At 61.8% G+C, this 16,202-nt stretch overlaps 1 protein-coding gene across 3 annotated transcripts in view; it reads left to right on the top strand.

The window, feature by feature from the left end:
* Positions 1-16,202, top strand: part of RPA1 (replication protein A1) — a 216,070-nt gene that overhangs the window by 199,219 nt on the left and 649 nt on the right. For all 3 annotated transcript variants that reach the window (XM_083379727.1, XM_083379729.1, XM_083379728.1), the window contains 11 exons: positions 4,173-4,271; positions 5,652-5,775; positions 6,510-6,612; positions 8,241-8,309; positions 8,519-8,711; positions 9,306-9,445; positions 9,698-9,846; positions 11,780-11,912; positions 12,473-12,649; positions 14,873-14,980; positions 15,783-15,869. In XM_083379727.1, the coding sequence (XP_083235853.1) occupies positions 4,173-4,271; positions 5,652-5,775; positions 6,510-6,612; positions 8,241-8,309; positions 8,519-8,711; positions 9,306-9,445; positions 9,698-9,846; positions 11,780-11,912; positions 12,473-12,649; positions 14,873-14,980; positions 15,783-15,869 (1,382 nt within the window). The remainder of the gene's footprint in view (positions 1-4,172; positions 4,272-5,651; positions 5,776-6,509; positions 6,613-8,240; positions 8,310-8,518; positions 8,712-9,305; positions 9,446-9,697; positions 9,847-11,779; positions 11,913-12,472; positions 12,650-14,872; positions 14,981-15,782; positions 15,870-16,202) is intronic.

The following is a 16,202-nucleotide window of genomic DNA, read 5'->3' as shown; positions in this document are numbered from 1 at the left end:
ACCATGTTCGCATCAGTTACAGGGTGGTCTCTGGACACCAGTTCTGCTCTGAGTGCCTTCAATTTTCCAAGATGTTCAGGCATACTGGCTCCAAACCTCAGTCTGGATGAGTAAAACTCAGTTGTAAGTCTGGTGATCGAACCGATGCTGTCGCTGTTGAATAAATTGTATAATAACCGCCAAACTTCACCAGCTGTGAGTCCATCTGGAATGCTGGAGAACAAGTTGGCATCCAGTGAGCTCAGCAGAGTGGTGTATGCTTGTCTATGATGCCACTCTTCTCGGGGTCCCCAGGGGAGAGGTGGGGAGTTCAGAACCATCTCTAGAGTCCCATCCTTTAATAGACATACCTGCACATCTCTATTCCAACTGTTGTAATTCTCCCCCCCAAGTTGCAGTTTTCTAAAATCGTTCGGGAGGTTAGAGGCAGGTGAAAAAGAATTCTTGTCAGTCCCACTTGCAATCCTCGCCCTCACCGGAGGGCGAGGATTGGAAGATGGAGGCTGGATGGCACATGGATTGCCTGAATTGCACTGAGAAGCCCATCGCTGGTCCTGAAGAACCTGGGGGCTGCTGAAGATGGATCTGGAGGGGGGGGCTCTTCCGGAGCCCCCCCCCCCCCGAAGATCATCTGGCAAGCAGGGCGACTGGGCGGCGGCAAAAAGTAGGCTGGGGGCCCCAGGGGTTCACTAGGGGCCCTCTGGGGTTGCAGGACGAAGTTGGGAGGCTCCAGGCTGGACCCCTCCCGGCAGTTAGGCCCCGGGGAGAGGACAGGAGGCCTTGGGTGGTCAGGGAGGCTGGCTACCCCCGATGTTGAGGCTGTAGTCGTTTTAGCCTTCAGAGCTGCAACCAGGGTCTGGATAGTTGCTCCAATCTCTGCTGCAGTAGGCGCGGCTGGCAGGCTTCATTGTCATCGTAGGCCCTAAGGCTTTCTGGTGGGGAGGACCAGGGGGTTTCCATGCTGCTTTGGCTGGATGCTACAGATTGCTGGGCCTCCAGGCTTGGTTGAGGCCTATCTTTATTAGACCATGTGGGTGTACTGGGGGCCACTATCTTGTTTCCGGTATCAGGCCATGTGGGTGCCCTGGGGGCCGCCATCTTGCTTCCGGTTGCCCCAGGAAGCTGTAGGTTACAGTTTGGCGGGAAATTTCGCACCAAAAGCTCTGGGGTCCCGGGGTCACTCAGGGTGGCGGGTGCCATATTGGTGGGGCTCGTGGGCACTGGGGAAGAACTCACCAGGTGTCCAGAGGCTTCCTGCGCTGGGATCCCCCGTGGAGAGGCTTGTGGCGCCCTTTGTGTTGCAAGGAACTTTAGAAGCAGCTCTTCGCGTTCCTGTTCAGTCATCTGGCTCACGCGGCATTTGGCTTGGGCCAGGGCCGTTTCTGCTGCATCTGGGCAGTCTTGGGCGGACTGCAAGCCTTCCATGCTTCCCTCTGTGGCATGCAGAGGGGTCCCTGTCGCTCCGCTGGATCCTCTGGGAGAATGGAGGTCATCTGTGTTCTCACCTGGAGCGGAGTTTGCATCAGGGGCTGGATGCAGGGCTTCTGATCTTGATTGAAGACTCCTGGTCACAATCGGAGATCTCCTGCCATCCATTTTAAATGGGTTTGTGCTGGAACTTCCAGACATCTTGTAGTAGCCGCTGGCTTGGAAGCGTTGCCTTAAACCATCCTCTTGCTTCCAACTTGTGAGATGGTCTCACAAGGTCGATGGATCGTTAAGGTGCTTCCAAGTGAAAAGCAGAACGCAGAGATGCAATCATATGATCTTTATTTATCAATAGATTAGAGAGAAAGAATTACTTGGCATGGAGGCATCCATGCCTGCATGTGAGAGAGAACAAAAGAACAGAGAGCAAGCTAGCGTAGCATAACTGGAACAGAACAAGAACTAGAAGCAGAACGAAGAGCAGCCCCTTGAGCAGAGGTATTTATGGGGGGTCTCAGCCCTTCCCTAACCATAAAACTCTCGCCAATGGGACTGCAGGGGCCTGGGACCCCTGACTCATCAGTGGAAGCAAAGAAGCCTCTTTGCTCCCATCTGATGACCTTTTTGGGGAACTGCCATGGCTGGCACAAAACATCTAACACCCCTCCTCACCCCGGAGGCCCTCAGGGGCTCCCACCGGAGGTGGAGCTGCCTTGTGAACCAGGCGGAGCCCCTTCCTCCCGCCTGGAGCCCCCGCAAGCAGCTCTCCAGGCCCCTCACTCTGATTTACGGAGGAGGAGGGAGTCCAACAGCAGCTCAGTGGCCTCTGTGGCTCTAAGGAATTAATTCTCCTTTTTCTGAAAGGCGCTTTCTTCCTCCTCCTCCGGGTTAACTAGTCTTGTTCTTAAATGGCAGATATCAAGGCGCCGTCTTCAAATGCCTCTCCTTGATTATACGTTACCCACTGATGGAGCTGATCCGCTTTGATCCGTCAAACGCTCAGAAGGCACCACCTCCCATTTGCATTTCAGAAAAGGGGTCCGGCGGGGGGGGGGGGAGTCGCCCCCCCTCCACTCTTCTCTCAGCAGGGCCTGGAGCTGTTTATGCCGATCTCCCTGGGAATGGGGCTGGGGAGCCCTCATGAATAAGCTGCCGCCTCATAAACAGCCAGGGGCGGGGGGGGGGGGGGGTTTGTCCAAGAGAGGTTTACCTGTGGGGCACCTGGGAGAGGCTTTCCACTGGGGGGGGCAGAGGGAGGGACGGGGGACTCTCGCTCCCCGCTCGCCTCTCAGACCAAGCGCCACTGAAATAGAAATAGCTCTTACATCATCTCACACATATAGCGTTGCGCTTTGTCCTGTCTGAGTGGTAATTAATTTGTGTGCTTCGTGTTCTTGTTAGGTGTTATGTCTGCAAGGGCGGGAGGTAAATTCAGAAAACAATAAATGACAGTGGGGGCCACAAGACAACAACTCTGGCAGGGGCCAAACACAATCCTGGGCGTTAAGAGGACTGCAGACTGGCTCTTCCTGATTCTCCTGGGGGTGGGGAAGCAATGACCGGGGGGGGGGGGACGGTCTGGGTTGCCTGCAAGGCTTGGCGCTCCTGGGTGCTCCTTTGTGCCACTCAGGGGCCCCAAGGAGCATCGGGGGGGGGGCACCTGCCTTGCTCTCCAGTAAAGAGGAGGCCTCCATGTCAACCAGCCTACTTTCCATTACCAGTTTGGGGGGGGGGGAGAGAGGCAGGCCGTGCGACAGGAGAGAAAAGCCCAACGGACGTTGCAGCAGCTGCCTAAGGCTCTGGAGGCCGGTGTGCTCAGGGGGGCTGGGCTGTTGAGTCAGGGGCCTGGGCTGTCCATACCCGGGCAGCCATCATGGCTTCGGCTGGAGAAGCGGAGTAAGAGCTGTTTTTCCGGCCGGCCTCTCCTCCAGGCAGCAGAGAGCCCCCCAAAGAGGCAGCTGCATCAGCCCCCAGACCAGTCTGCACCCTCCTGCTTTTCTAGGGACGGCCGGGGGGGGTTGTAAATTGCGATGCTTCAGAGGAGCCTCTCTCGCTGAATAGGTGATAATTTTTTTAAAAAAAGTGAAGCATTCCACCGCCAGCTTTGTGGTGGAGAACTTCATTCTGCTTCCCCTCTCCGGAATCCCTGTCTTGGGGCTCGTTTCCCTTCCGGCTGCCTGCCCCAAACGGGTGCTTCCTCTCCCCTTGCAGCCCCTGGGCACACAAACCGTCCCCTCCGTTCACTGCCCGTTGGCAAAAGGAGCCGCGGGGGGGGGGGCTTCTGGGTTCGCCTGTCCTGGGGCTTCCGGCGGGGTTTCTGTCCCACGGCAGCTTTAAAGGTCCCAGGAGGGGAGGCAGGGCTGCTTTCATTGGTCTCCGCTCACATCCGGTTTTCTGCCCCGTGGGCCCCAAAGGCTGCCCTGGGTGCCAGGTGGCCGATTTCCCGCCCTCTCGGACGCGAGAGGCTGCGGTTCCAGGCACAGTGGAATGTCCTGGCTGGGAGCCACGGATTTCCTGCTCCCTGGGATGTTGTCTCCTCCTCCCCTCCTCCTTCCAGCCGCGTCAGTGGCCCCTTTAGGCCTTTGCTCTGGCGGTGGCAGAGAGGCAGCGCCCCCTACGTCCCCTTTGCCGGGGGTGGGGGGAGGTGGATTCAGATCCAGGAGGGCCTCTGCTTGCCTTTTGCGCATTGCAGGGAGAGCGCCGGGCCACTCACGCCCTGTAAATGTCTCCTCTTCCCCAAACAGGAGCTGGCCAAGCAGGGCGGCAACCCACGGCCCCCAGCCCGGCACCCGGCCCTTTCCAGAGCAAGCCAGCGGGGCTCCAGAGCGGGGCTCCAGATGCAGGTAAGGGGAGGGGGCTCTGGTGACGTCAGTTGCTCCTCCTTCAGCTCTGCTTCTGTTAAAACCCCAATCTGGAAGCACTGCCCGAGGGCCCGGCTCCAGCCTGGCTTCTCAGACGGGAGAGACCTTCTGGGCAGTGACCCCGTCAGAAGCCGCCCCCCCCCCGGTGGCCGTGGCTGCTGCCAGAGAGCTGTGTGCAGAGGGAGCAGCATCTGGCCTTGCAGATGGCAGGGGGCCGCCAAGGGAACGGGGCACTGTCCCAAAGCCAGTTCCCCGTGCCCCCCCCAAAAAATGAGGCATTGCTGTGGCAGGCAGGACCCCTGCCGGAAGGGCTGCCCTCTGGGAAGAAGGAAGCCGCCCTTAGGAAAGAGGCCTCCATTTCTGGGATCTCCAAGGGAAGCCCCCAGGCGGGCCACGGAGCCAGCCAGAGGACTTGGGGGGAGGGGGCACGTGGCGGCCCAGAGCTTCTCCCGCTGCCTTGATTGGCACCCGGCTCCGAGTTTGGGTGGCCTCTGAATGGCCAGGAGCTTTTCCGGGGTGGGTGGGGTCTTTTGTTGGGCTCCCCCTGTAAGCAAGCAGGGGACGCACAGCTGAAAGGGGAATCTGGCACAGGAACCCAAAGCGGGAAAAGCATTTTTCAGCCTTGTCAGGTCACAGCGGAGCTTAATTAATAATGAGGGATCCCATCATCTCCAGAGCTGGCACATAATTATGGCAGGCGGGGATGTTAATTGCTACTAAAGGAGGCGAACCTGCCCGGGGTGGCAGAGAACTTGGCAGAGAACAGACAGCTTCATTCTTTTCATTTGGGGGCGGGGGGGGGGAAATGGGTGTGTGTGTGTTTGTGTGTGCTTCTTTCCAAGTAGCCTGGAAGAGTAAATTAAGGGGGAGGTTTTGTGTCGTTTGTGTAGTGACAGGCTCCAGCAAGGCCGTGTGAGTTTGTGGGAGCAGATCCCCAAAGAGTCCCAGGCAGCTTGCAGGCGAGAGCCCCTCGAGCGGGCACTGTGCCCACGCCTGGGCTTTGGGGGGCTCTGCTGCCCCCCAGTAGTTCTCTTTGTGAGCAGTGAAAGGGGGGTGTCTCCCTGGCCGAGGCCAGAGACGGAGGCCTCTTTCCTGAGGACGCCTTCCTTCCCGGCCCCTCACCCTGCTTAGTCGGGGGAGGGCGGTGTTTGCTCTGCCCAGCAAGGGCCTCAGTGGGGCCGGGGGGGGGGACATCATTGGTGGCTACGGAATGACTCGTCACCCAAGACACACGCCAGTCCTGGCTCTCTGCCCCTTCGTCAGGGGACGGAGCGGTTCTTGGGCAGTCCCAGGGCAGCTGCTTGAGGAGTTGGCATCACCCCAGGTGCCAACGGTGATGTGGGCGACTTTGTTTTACTCCAGGGGCAAAATACCCCGGCCCTTCCAAACTGCTGGGGAACGCAGGGAGCTCCGGCATCCTGAGCACTCCGGGGGGATCTCAGGTCAAGGTGGTGCCTATTGCCAGCTTGAACCCTTACCAGTCCAAGTAAGTGGAAGGCTGCCCTGGCCGCCAGCCGCCTCTTCCTTTACGGGGCTCAGCAGGGACGGTGGGACGATTTCCCGCAACGGGGCAGTGATTAAGTGTAGAGAAGTGGGCTTCAAAGGCCGTTGGTGGGTCGCCGTGGGGCAAAGGGGCTGGCAAGCCAGCAGAGCCGCCTTTGAGTGGTGAGTCTGCCCGGTGCTCTGGGGCTCCCAGCCGGATGTGTCTGCCCGGCTTTCCGAAGGCCTCTCTCGTTCTTGGGGCTCTGCCTTCCTCCCGAGGCCGGGTTGCAGCGGTGGGACCCAGGGGGGGAGGGGGCAGCAGTGAGGAAGGGGAGCCCGTCTCCCTGCCTGGTGGGGCGATGGCAGCGCCCATCGTGGCCACTCGGGCCTTCCCTCTGGGGAGCGGAAGGAAGGGGAGGCGGAGCGGGATGGGACGATTCACCAAACGGTAAAGTTACATTAATTTTGACGGAATCGTGGCCGATAATAATAAGTTCAGTCCAGAAATACAAAGGCGACAACAAACAATAATAAAAGCAGCCGAATGGAGCGGTTAGCCCAGCGTTGAATGGGGGGAGTCGGCGCAGAGAAGGGCCGGCCAGAGGGTGGGCTGGTCTGGAGTCCCTCTGGGGCCCCACGGATGCCTTTCCTCGGGGAGGGGGGTCCTGGGGTCCGGCCTTTCTGGAGCCGCAGGCCGGGCCGAGTTCAGCTCCCTCCGTGGCTGCTGTGTCTTTCCAGGTGGACCATTTGTGCCCGGGTGACCCAGAAGGGCCAGATCCGCACCTGGAGCAACTCCCGGGGCGAAGGGAAGCTCTTCTCCATGGAGATGGTGGATGAGAGCGTAAGTGCTGGCCTCGCCCAGGCGGGGGCTGCCCCTGGAAAGGCCCAGGTGGGGGCCGTCTGGGGCCACGAAGAATCGCCGTTCCTTTCGCCTCCGGAAGCCGGGGCTTCTCCCAAGGGGCCCTCAGCAGCCGTGTCGGGGGCCTCAAGGAGGGCTGGTCGCCTGGGCAGAGGCCTTGGGCCAGACCGGCTGCCTGTCTGAAGCATGAGAGGAGGGGTGGGGGGGGGGCTTGTGTTGAAATGGCTCCCGCCCTGAAATGCCTCCAGCTGATGCAGCTGCCGCCCTGCTTCCCGCTTGCCGGGAGAGAGACTCGGCTTCCTCTGAGCTCCCTTTGCTTGCTCCCGCTGGATCGGGCATTTTCCTATAAATTGAGATTAAATTTTAAGCTGGGTCCTCGAAAGCAGAGTTCTCCGACCTTTCCAGCTTTGGGGACCGGTGGGGGTGGGGGGGAAGAGGGGATGGTTCTGCCCAAGTGGCAGGCAAGCGTGTGTGTGTGTGCGCGCGCGTGTATCTCCATTTAAGGTTAAGGTTTACTAAATTTATATGCCGCCCTTCTCCCTGAGGACTCAGGGCGGCTCACAAAAACAAAAAGTTAAAAGATATAAATACATTTGCAGGAGAGGCGGGCTCGTGCAGGTGGGGATGTGTGCTTCAGTGGCCCAGTTCTAAGGCTCAAGGCCCAGCGGTGGTGGGCAATTGGGGGCCCTGCTCCACAGGTTTGGGTGAGGGGCATTGGCCAAAGAAAAAAAGTCAAAAGATGGGGAAGAAAGGTCCTTGGGCAATTTCCCCGGGACGGGGAGGCCGGGAGAGCGTCCCTTCGTGAGGAAATGAGGGTGCAATCGGACAGTCTGGGGGGCACCGACTGGGTTGGCCCGCTCAAGGCGTGAAGCAGGTGACACGAGCCGCGTGGTGCCCGCTCGCTTTCCGGAGAGGACATGCAAAAAGACGCCCGGGCCCGGAAGATGCAGTTCCTTTGCCTGCTCCTCCCGGCAGCCTTTGGACAGCCGTCTCGTTCCTCCCCTTGCATAAGCGTCTTGGCTGCTGGTGCCTGAGCTCCGCTTTTAATTGCCCCTTCAGGAAGGGCTTCTCACAACACCGTGTGTGTGTGTGTGTGTGTGTGTGTGCTGCTCTTCCCAGGGTGGTGATGTCCCCGATTGCTGGGGCGGAAGGGAGGGAGGCCTGGCCGGCCAGCAGATCCCCCGGGCGGGCTGCACAGGCCTCGGAGGGCCCAGCGAGGTGTCTGTTGCCTCAGCTTGAGGGGACGATCCAGCTAGATCAGGATTTGACAAACCGAGGGAGGAAGATGTTAATTTTGTTCACTTTCTCGTTTGATTTTGAAATCGTTAGCTGGCATTTGGTAACGGCCCACAGCCTCACCGTCAGTGGGTGGCCTGGGCGGCTGACGTCGCATGGCGTAGATTCCATTTTTGTTGTGGGCCGGTTGCTCCGCTACATCTTCCCCCACACGCTTTTCTTCGGAGTTGACCATCCTGGGCACGGTTTCCAAAAGGGTCAAGCGGGACAGGCAGGGCCCCCGTGGCGGATGTGGTCCAACCGCTGCCCTAGAGTGGCGCTACGCTCCGGAGGCCCTTTCTGAAGCTGCTGCGTGTTGACTGTTTTCTCCCCAGGGTGAGATCCGAGCAACGGCCTTTAATGACCAAGCGGACAAGTTTTTCCCTCTCCTCGAGCTGAACAAGGTAGGGGGGTGGGGGGGTTGGTGGGTGCTGCAGCCCCGCTCAGCAGTGCAGGGGGCAAAGCGGAAGGCCGGCCGTGAACGACTGTTCTCACTTAGCGACTGTTCCGTTTAGCTGCCCTTCAAGGTTAACAGTCCTGAAACAGTAACTCTTCCTGCCAAGCCCATCTGGGGCCTGCCCGGTTCTCAGCTGTGCCCTCTCTGCCGCCTCAGGTCTACTACTTCTCCAAAGGCAACCTGAAGACGGCCAACAAGCAGTTCTCGTCTGTGAAGAACGACTACGAGATCACCTTCTCCAACGAGACGTCCATCGTTCCCTGCGAGGACGCCCAGCACCTGCCCTCCGTGCAGTTTGACTTCGTGGCCATCGGGGACTTGGAAAACGCAAGCAAGGACTCCCTCGTGGGTCAGTCACCGGCCGGGCTGGGGAGGGCCTCTCGCTGCGGCGGTGGGCACGGTCCCAAGGGCCAGGTAACCCAGAACGGGCCCGTTTGGGCTCTGAGCAGAGGCACCGGCCTCGGCACAGAGGCTCTTGGCCTGCCCGCTCCTCTGGCATCCTGGGCTGAAGAGCACCGCTGGCACCCACTGCGGCGTGAGGGGCCAGGAGCTCGGTGGGCTCCAGCCAGAGACGCTGCCCGGAGCTTCTCTTCAGGGACCAGATGCCCTGGCAGAGCCCAGAGCGGTTGCAGCCCAGGGGCCTCCCAGGGCATTGACACACACCCCCCGCCCGTTCTGTCCCCCTCCTTTCGGCTCAGGAGCAGGAGGGGCCTCAGGCACCCTGTGGGGGTGCTGGAGGTGCCGCTGGCGTCTTCTGGGGCTGCCCCCCCCCCTTCAGCCAGGAAGGTCTCTGCTCGCTAGCACGGAGAAAGCTTTGGGAGGGGCCTTGTGGGGAAGGGAGGTTCTCCGTTGGGGGGGCAGCTGGCGAGGGCAGAGGAGGGGCTTCTCCCTTGGGGGTGGGGGGCAAGGCTCTTTGCCCCTCCAGCCTGGCCTTGCTTCCCAGACGTGATCGGGATCTGCAAGAGCTACGAGGAGCCTCAGAAGATCACCATCAAGTCTTCCAATCGGGAGGTCTTCAAGAGAGAGTTGCACCTGGTGGACATGTCGGGCAAGACAGTGACGGCCACTCTCTGGGGCGCCGACGTAAGTAGCAGTGCTTCCCAACCAGGCCTGGCTCAGCGGCTCCAGTCGCCCCAGGCGTCGCTGGGGCCCGGGGCAGGAAGGCCGAGACCCCCCTGCCTGGAGCACCGAGATCCAGGCTCTCCGAAGGGGGGGGGAGGAGGACGAGCAGTTTGACATCTGCCCCCCTGTTTCTGGCCTCGAGTCCCCCTCCCTCCCCCAAGGCTGCCCTTCCCGCCCTGACCTCGGCATCTCTGCTCCTTCCCGGCTTTGCAGGCGGAGAAGTTCGATGGCTCTCGGCAGCCGGTAGTGGCCATCCGGGGGGCCCGAGTCTCGGACTTTGGGGGGCGGAGTCTCTCCGTGGTTTCCTCCAGCAGCCTCCTGGTGAACCCCGACTGCCCGGAGTCCTTCAAGCTGCGAGGCTGGTAAGTTTGCTCGGCCTTCCCTGTGCCCAGTCACCCTTCCCGGCGGAGAGACTGGCCGGATCCAGCCTGCCCAGAGCCGGTCCAGGAAGAGGCACCGCCAGGAGCGCTGCGCCTGTGGCGGGTGAAAGGGCAGAAGCTCGAGAGCCCCTCCGGGCTCCTCTCTCTCTGCTGCTGTCCCCCCCCCCCCCCAAACACTGCCGAGAATCAGGATGGGGCTGTTCCCTTCTCCCGCTTGCTTCAGCCCCTGGACTCTGGCATGGCTTCTCCGGTCCCTCCCGACTGGCTCTTTTCTCGCCTTCCCCGGGAACAGCTCCTCGGCGCTTCGGTCCGCTGGGGCGGCCAGGTTATGCAGCGCGTGCGAAGAGGCTGCAGGGCGAGTCCAGCCATTCCGCAGTCGAGAGGCGACCGATGGGATGGCCAACTGCCCAGATCAGCTGCTGAGAGCTTGAGGGGGCAACCAGCCCCACCGATTCCAGCCTGGTGCAGAGTGGGGGTCAGGTTCCCCTGCGGGGGGAGGCAAAAGGCCAGGGTGGAGAGGGGGCTGCGTTCAGGATGCGAAATGAGCCGGCTGGAGGGTCTTGGGCCAGACGAACTGGCTGTCCCCCTCAGCGCGACTTTTCCTTCCAGTTCGTGGCTTGCGGGGGGAGCTGCCGCCTGACCCCGGAGGGCCCCTGGGGGGCAGCCGCCGTCTGCCTAAGGGTGCGGGGGCCACAGCGGTCGCCGGGAGAAGGGAGCTGCCGCTTTGGAGCGCACGTCTTCGTTCTACGACTGGCCACGACCGGTCCCCGTGGCAGCCTGAAAGAGCCCTCGGCCTCCCTCTGCAGCGCCCTTCTTGCGAGGGAGGCCGAGGGGCTCTCAGTCTTGTCAGGAGCCGCTCTCGGCACTGGAGAAGCTTTTGCGCCCTGCTTGTGTTGGGCTCGTTGTTCCCCTGAAGTGCCCCCAGCCGCTCAAGGCCCTGACAGCGCCTGCAAGGGAGAAAGGAGGGGGCCGTGGGGGGGACTTGGAGCGTTGCCAGGTAGGCTGGGCCTCCCTGGTTGGCCTGAAGGTCAGGGAAGAAAGTGGGGGGTGGGTTCATGGAAGATGAGGGTGGGGCACGTGGGTGGGGAGAGGGGCAGGCGGCCATTCTACCCAGCATGGGAGGGGGCTTCGGTTTCCCCCCAAAGGACCCCCCCTTGCTCTCTTCAGGGGCAGCTGCATGAGCAATCCCCCCCCCATCAGGAATTAGGGCTGGCGCAGGCCAGTGAGGGAGAAGGGGGCCTGGAGGGGGGGTGAAGGAAGGAGCTGGATGAAGCAACGGGGGAGGGGCCAGGCCTGCCCTCCAACTGCAGGCAAGCCTCCCTTGGCATGGAGGGGGGGGCAGCCAGGCTGGCATCTTGGGCTTAGTTCTTCCCACTTGGGTTTGGGGGGGTGTTTTAAAGAGGGGGCTGGGAGCAGAGCCCCCCACTGCTCTGCACCAAAGGGACCCATATTTCCATCCAAGCGCTGGTGATGCAGGGGGTTTTGTGCGGTTGGCCCACCAGGGGCTTTTCCAGGGGGCAGCCCCAGTCGCCTTTCCCTTCCCCCCCCCTTGTTGAGCTGCTGGCCTCTCCCTCACCTGCCAACTCCCCCCCCCACACACGCACACACATCCCAGGCCTGGGCCAGGCAGGCAAAGGGCAGGGTTGGGCCAGGCCAGTTCTTCCAAGGTTTTCCGGGGGGGGGTTCCACCTGCTTCCCCCTCCCCTCGCCGAGCCCACCCCTGCCTTCCCTCCGGGGAGCAGCCGCAGCTCTCGGGTTATAAAACTCCGCACTAATTGGAACGGAGCGTCATCAGCTTATCCTGCGAGGCTCTTTGGGTGACTAATCTATGGCAGCTCCTGTAATTATTTCCAGGTCGGCTCATTGATAAAAGTCCCTCGTGCGGCGTCTAAAAATAAAAGCCGTTTTCCTCCAGGTTTGATTCGGAAGGGCAGCACCTGGAGACCGCCTCCATCTCTTCCGGGCGGGGTGGGCTGGCGGCAGGGAGCAGCACCAACTGGAAGACGCTGCAAGAGGCCAAGGTGGAGAACCTGGGCCAAGGAGACAAGGTGAGGAGGAGGGGGGGGCCCTGAGACCACCCCCTTCTCCGGTCTAGTTCTTGATCAAATCTGCTTGCGGAGCTTTCAAGATCTTATAATAATCTGGACTTGCAAGCAGCCTCCAACCTAGGGCCACAACGGAGCCAAAATTTCAGTTACATAAGTTTTACCTCATTTATGACTTTTTTGACGCGGTTGTTAAGCGAATCCCTGCGGTTGTTAAGTGAATCTGGCTTCCCTCGTGGGCTTTCCCGGGCTGGGAAGGCTGCCCGTGGCCACGGCGGCCCCCTGGGACGGTTGCCGAGCCAAGCGTCTGGCTTTCGCTCACGGGACCGTGTGAAACGGCCGTAAGGGTGAAAAACAGTCATAAGTCGCTTCAGTGCCGTTGTGAGCTTGGTCACTAAGCATGCCTGTGCTTTCTTATTCTTGGTTTTGTGGGGCGGCTGGCAATGGAGGAGCCCGTGGCGTTCTGGGAGGGACTGCAGGGCGTCGTGGCAGGTGCCGGGTGGGCCCCGACCCCTGGGGCACCCCGCCGACCCCTTTCCGCCACCCCCCGGTTCCCTCTGCAGGCAGATTACTTCAGCTGTGTGGGCACGGTGGTGTACCTGCGCAAGGAGAACTGCATGTACCAAGCCTGCCCCTCCCAGGACTGCAACAAGAAGGTGATTGACGAGCACAACGGCCTCTTCCGCTGCGAGAAGTGTGACCGCGAGTTCCCCAACTTCAAGTACCGCATGATCCTGTCGGTAAGTCCGCGGCTCCAGAGGCCTTTCCCGGGGCGCCTTCCCCGCCAGAGGGCAGCCAGGCCCTGGGGGGGGGGAGAAGGGCAGCGACGATCTGGGGTCCAGCCAGGAGTCCCGGGTGGCACCCCCAGTTCAGCCTTGAGGTGCGACACACCCCCCCCAGCGAAAGAGAGGCCCTGGGAGGAGCCGGGAGCCTCCTCTGCCCAGCAGAGGCCCTGGGGCCCCCGGGTCTGGCTCAGAGGCTTCCCAGGCACGCCACAGGGCCCTCTTGACCCTCCACCCCAGGCCTTTCACCTGCCCAGGAAGGCCAGAGGCCTGAAGGCAATCCAGGGAAAGGGCAGAGATGCAAAGTTTCCTCACGTAGGAGGCCCCAAATCAAATGGGCTGCCTGGCTTTGTAATGGCCCTTGCCAAAAAGGCCTTGGAGTAAGTGGAGCGGGAAGGAACCCAGAGATCATCTATCTCAGCCACGGATTTAGTTTGGGCAGGTGGCCACCAGCTGACGGCATACAGTGAACATCTGCCATGAGCCTCCTGGCTCGTAGCTTCAATCCACATTTTGGTCTGGCAACTGGGAGCAACTCCGCCCCGTCTTTTGTGGGTTCCCCCCCCCAAAAGACGCAGAGGCCGCCCTTCCGTTGACTGCCCGCTGACCGAACTTGCAGCATGGCGGGGGCTGCACCGAAGGCGGTTTTAGGCTTCGTCAGCGGAAGTGGGGTTTCCACAGACAAGCCCGGTTTACGTTTCCGCCCAGTTCTGGGGACCCCAATTTAAGAAGTTTAAAAGTTGGGAGACGATCAGTGAGAGTGACCAAGGGAAGGCCCAGCCTGGGGAAGAGGCGGCGTGAGGTGGGGGCAGCATTCACGGCCAAACCCGGGGCGGTGGCGCTGGCCGTCCCCGGGGGTTGCGTCAGGAGAGGCAGCCCGCTCCCCCTGGGACGCCCTGGCATAGGTCCCTGAGCCAAAGTGAGCAGAACCGGCCCTCTCGGAGGGTGAGGAGGGGGCGCCTCCGGAAAGCCAGCGGGCCTCCTGCCCTCCAGCCGGGAACGTGCCCTCCCGCCCCTCTGGCACAGCCCTTCAGGGCCCCTGCCAGGCGGCAGCCCCCAGCCCCCCTCCGCAACGGGCGGGTGGGAAACCTCCGGGCAGCCCCCAGAGCCTGCCAAACCCTCCTTGGGGGGGGGGGGTGTTTGTTGGAAAGCAGCCACAGGATGGTGCCTGGGGGGGGAGGTGGTCTCTCTCTCTCTTCTCGGAGCTGACGCCCCCCCCGATTGCTGGGCTAGTAACCCCCCCCTTTGCCCCACCTTCCCCCCCCCCACTGAGCCCAGTCTTGATGTATTGAAGCTGAGCTCTCCTGGCAGGTGAGGCCTCCTGAGCCAGGGAGTGAAGGGTCCCGTGGGGGGGGGGCTGCCTTCTCCTGCCCCACTTCTCCTGCCCTGGGCCCTGCCTCTCCGCCCGGGCCCCATCTGCCTTGCTCAGCAGCTCCGGCTCAGTTGCCAGCCTCCTTGCGAAGGAGCTCGGCCCAGGTGGGGGTGGCCTTTCTGCCCCCCCCCCCCCCCGTGCATGAAGCTGGCTCTTTGGAGACCGCTGTTCCGCCTCTCCTGCCCTCGCGCCGCTTCCATGGGGACCCCTGCCTGCACCGCCAGCCAGCGGCCTTTTCCTCCTGCCAAAGGGCCCCCGGAGTAGGTCCCGCGACGTCCCTTTAGGAGGGGGCCAGTGGAGGAGAGGGCTGCTGGCTGCTGGAGGCTCACTTATGGACGGGGGGGGGGAATGAACAGCCTCTTCCGATATAAAAAGGGCTGCAAATAGGCCCCTCCCTTTATTCCTTTATTTATTTATCCCCCTCTCTCTTTCCTTTCTCTCTCCCTCGCTCTCTGATCCACCTGAGGGTAGCGCCAGGGGGGAAGGGGGGGGCCTCGTCCTAGGCCGGAAGGTACAGGAGCTCCTGGGGGCCAGTTTCCCCACGGCCCACTTTTATTTCTCTGCCTGCGGCTAACGAAGCAAAAATGCCCCCTCCGTACTTGGGACCTGCAGGAGAAACGGAGGCCCAGAGACGGCTCTACCCACTGAGGCCCATCCCTGCAGGCCCCCTTCTTCCTCTTTGGGGGCCCCACCGGCAGGACCCACCCCTGGCCTCCCAGCACTGCCTTCCCCTCCGGCTCCCTGCCTGGGTCTTCGGAGGAGGGTGGTCTCTGCCTTCGGGGGGCTGCAGTTCTCTTCTTCCTCCCCAGGTGAACATTGCGGACTTCCAGGACAACCAGTGGGTGACCTGCTTCCAGGAGTCTGCCGAGGCCATCCTGGGGCAGAACACGGCTTACCTGGGGGAGCTGAAGGAGAAGGTCAGGAGGCCCTTGCGGGCCGCACAGAGCCCCTCTCGCCTCCCCAGGCAGGGCAGCGTGTGTGCGTACGTGTGTGTGTGTGTGTGTGTGTGTGTGTGTGTGTGTGTGTGTGTTGACCTGCAGCCCTTCATTAGGGAGTCACCATACAGGCCCCATCTCTGCCGGCTCAGTTTCCCTCCTCACCAACCAGAACCCAGAAGAGATTCGTTCCTGGGCAGCCCCCAACGCCTCCAGAGCGCGCGCACACACACACACACCTGCTTCCCTGGCTGGCTTCCTTCGCGGAATACCTTAACAGGCCCTGAAGGGTCCCCTGGCCGCCTCCCACTGTGCCCCCCCACGTGAAATGCGAGGTTGGGGTCCTGTTCCATGCAGGGCCCACCACAGTTCCACCTTGCCCCCGTTCTCGGGGATCGAGCCCAAGGGTCCACCTCGGGGCCCGCCACGTCCGTTCCCTGCCCAGGTGCCCTCGCTGGGGAGGATGAGAAACGGGGTCTCCTTGTGGAGCCTGAGTGGGAAGGCAGCCAGTCACATGAGACCCCCGTTGCCGCCCCTCCCTCAAGACGGCTCCCGGGCGTTGGCTTGGCCCGGGCCTGCTCCTTGCCCTGGCCTTTCTCAGAAGGGGGGGGTGTCTGCTTCCACTTTGCAGTTGCGGGGGTGTGGGGGACTGAGCCCTGGCAAAGGGTGGGGCTGCGATGCCCATGAGAGCCGGAGCGCCGGGTGGCATCTGTCCTGAGGGCAGGGAAGAGCTCTGGCCGGGTGGAAGGGCTGATGAGGGGGTTGTTTCCCCCCCCCCCCCCAGAATGAGCAAGCTTTCGACGAGGTCATCCAGAACGCCAACTTCACCTCCCACGAATTCCGGATCCGAGTCAAGATGGAGACGTTCAATGTAAGAGGACTGGGGCGGGGGGTGTTGCCATATTGGGGGTGCTGGGCTGGAGGAGACCGACTCATACTGCAGCTCTGTCTTGCTTGGAAAGCGCGCACGCACGCACACACACACACCACAAGGTGGTCTGTCCAGCTCAAGCAGACCAGACTGCAGTCTCTGTCGTGTGGGTCGCAGGCGACGCTCGTGGGCTGCAGGTGCTCCGAGGCCCCACGGGAGAGGTGGGGCAGCTGGCTTTGCGTGCCCACGGCCTCCCGTTTCTCAGCACAACAGACTCCAAAGCCCATGGGGCAGCCGTGCCCAGCCAGGAGACTTGAGTTGCCTTCTCTCTTG

Source organism: Vipera ursinii (genome assembly GCF_947247035.1).
Source record: "Vipera ursinii genome assembly, chromosome: 1".
Lineage (NCBI taxonomy): Eukaryota > Metazoa > Chordata > Lepidosauria > Squamata > Viperidae > Vipera > Vipera ursinii.
Note: the sequence above shows the minus strand (reverse complement) of the source record. Positions and strands in the feature narration are given on the sequence as shown.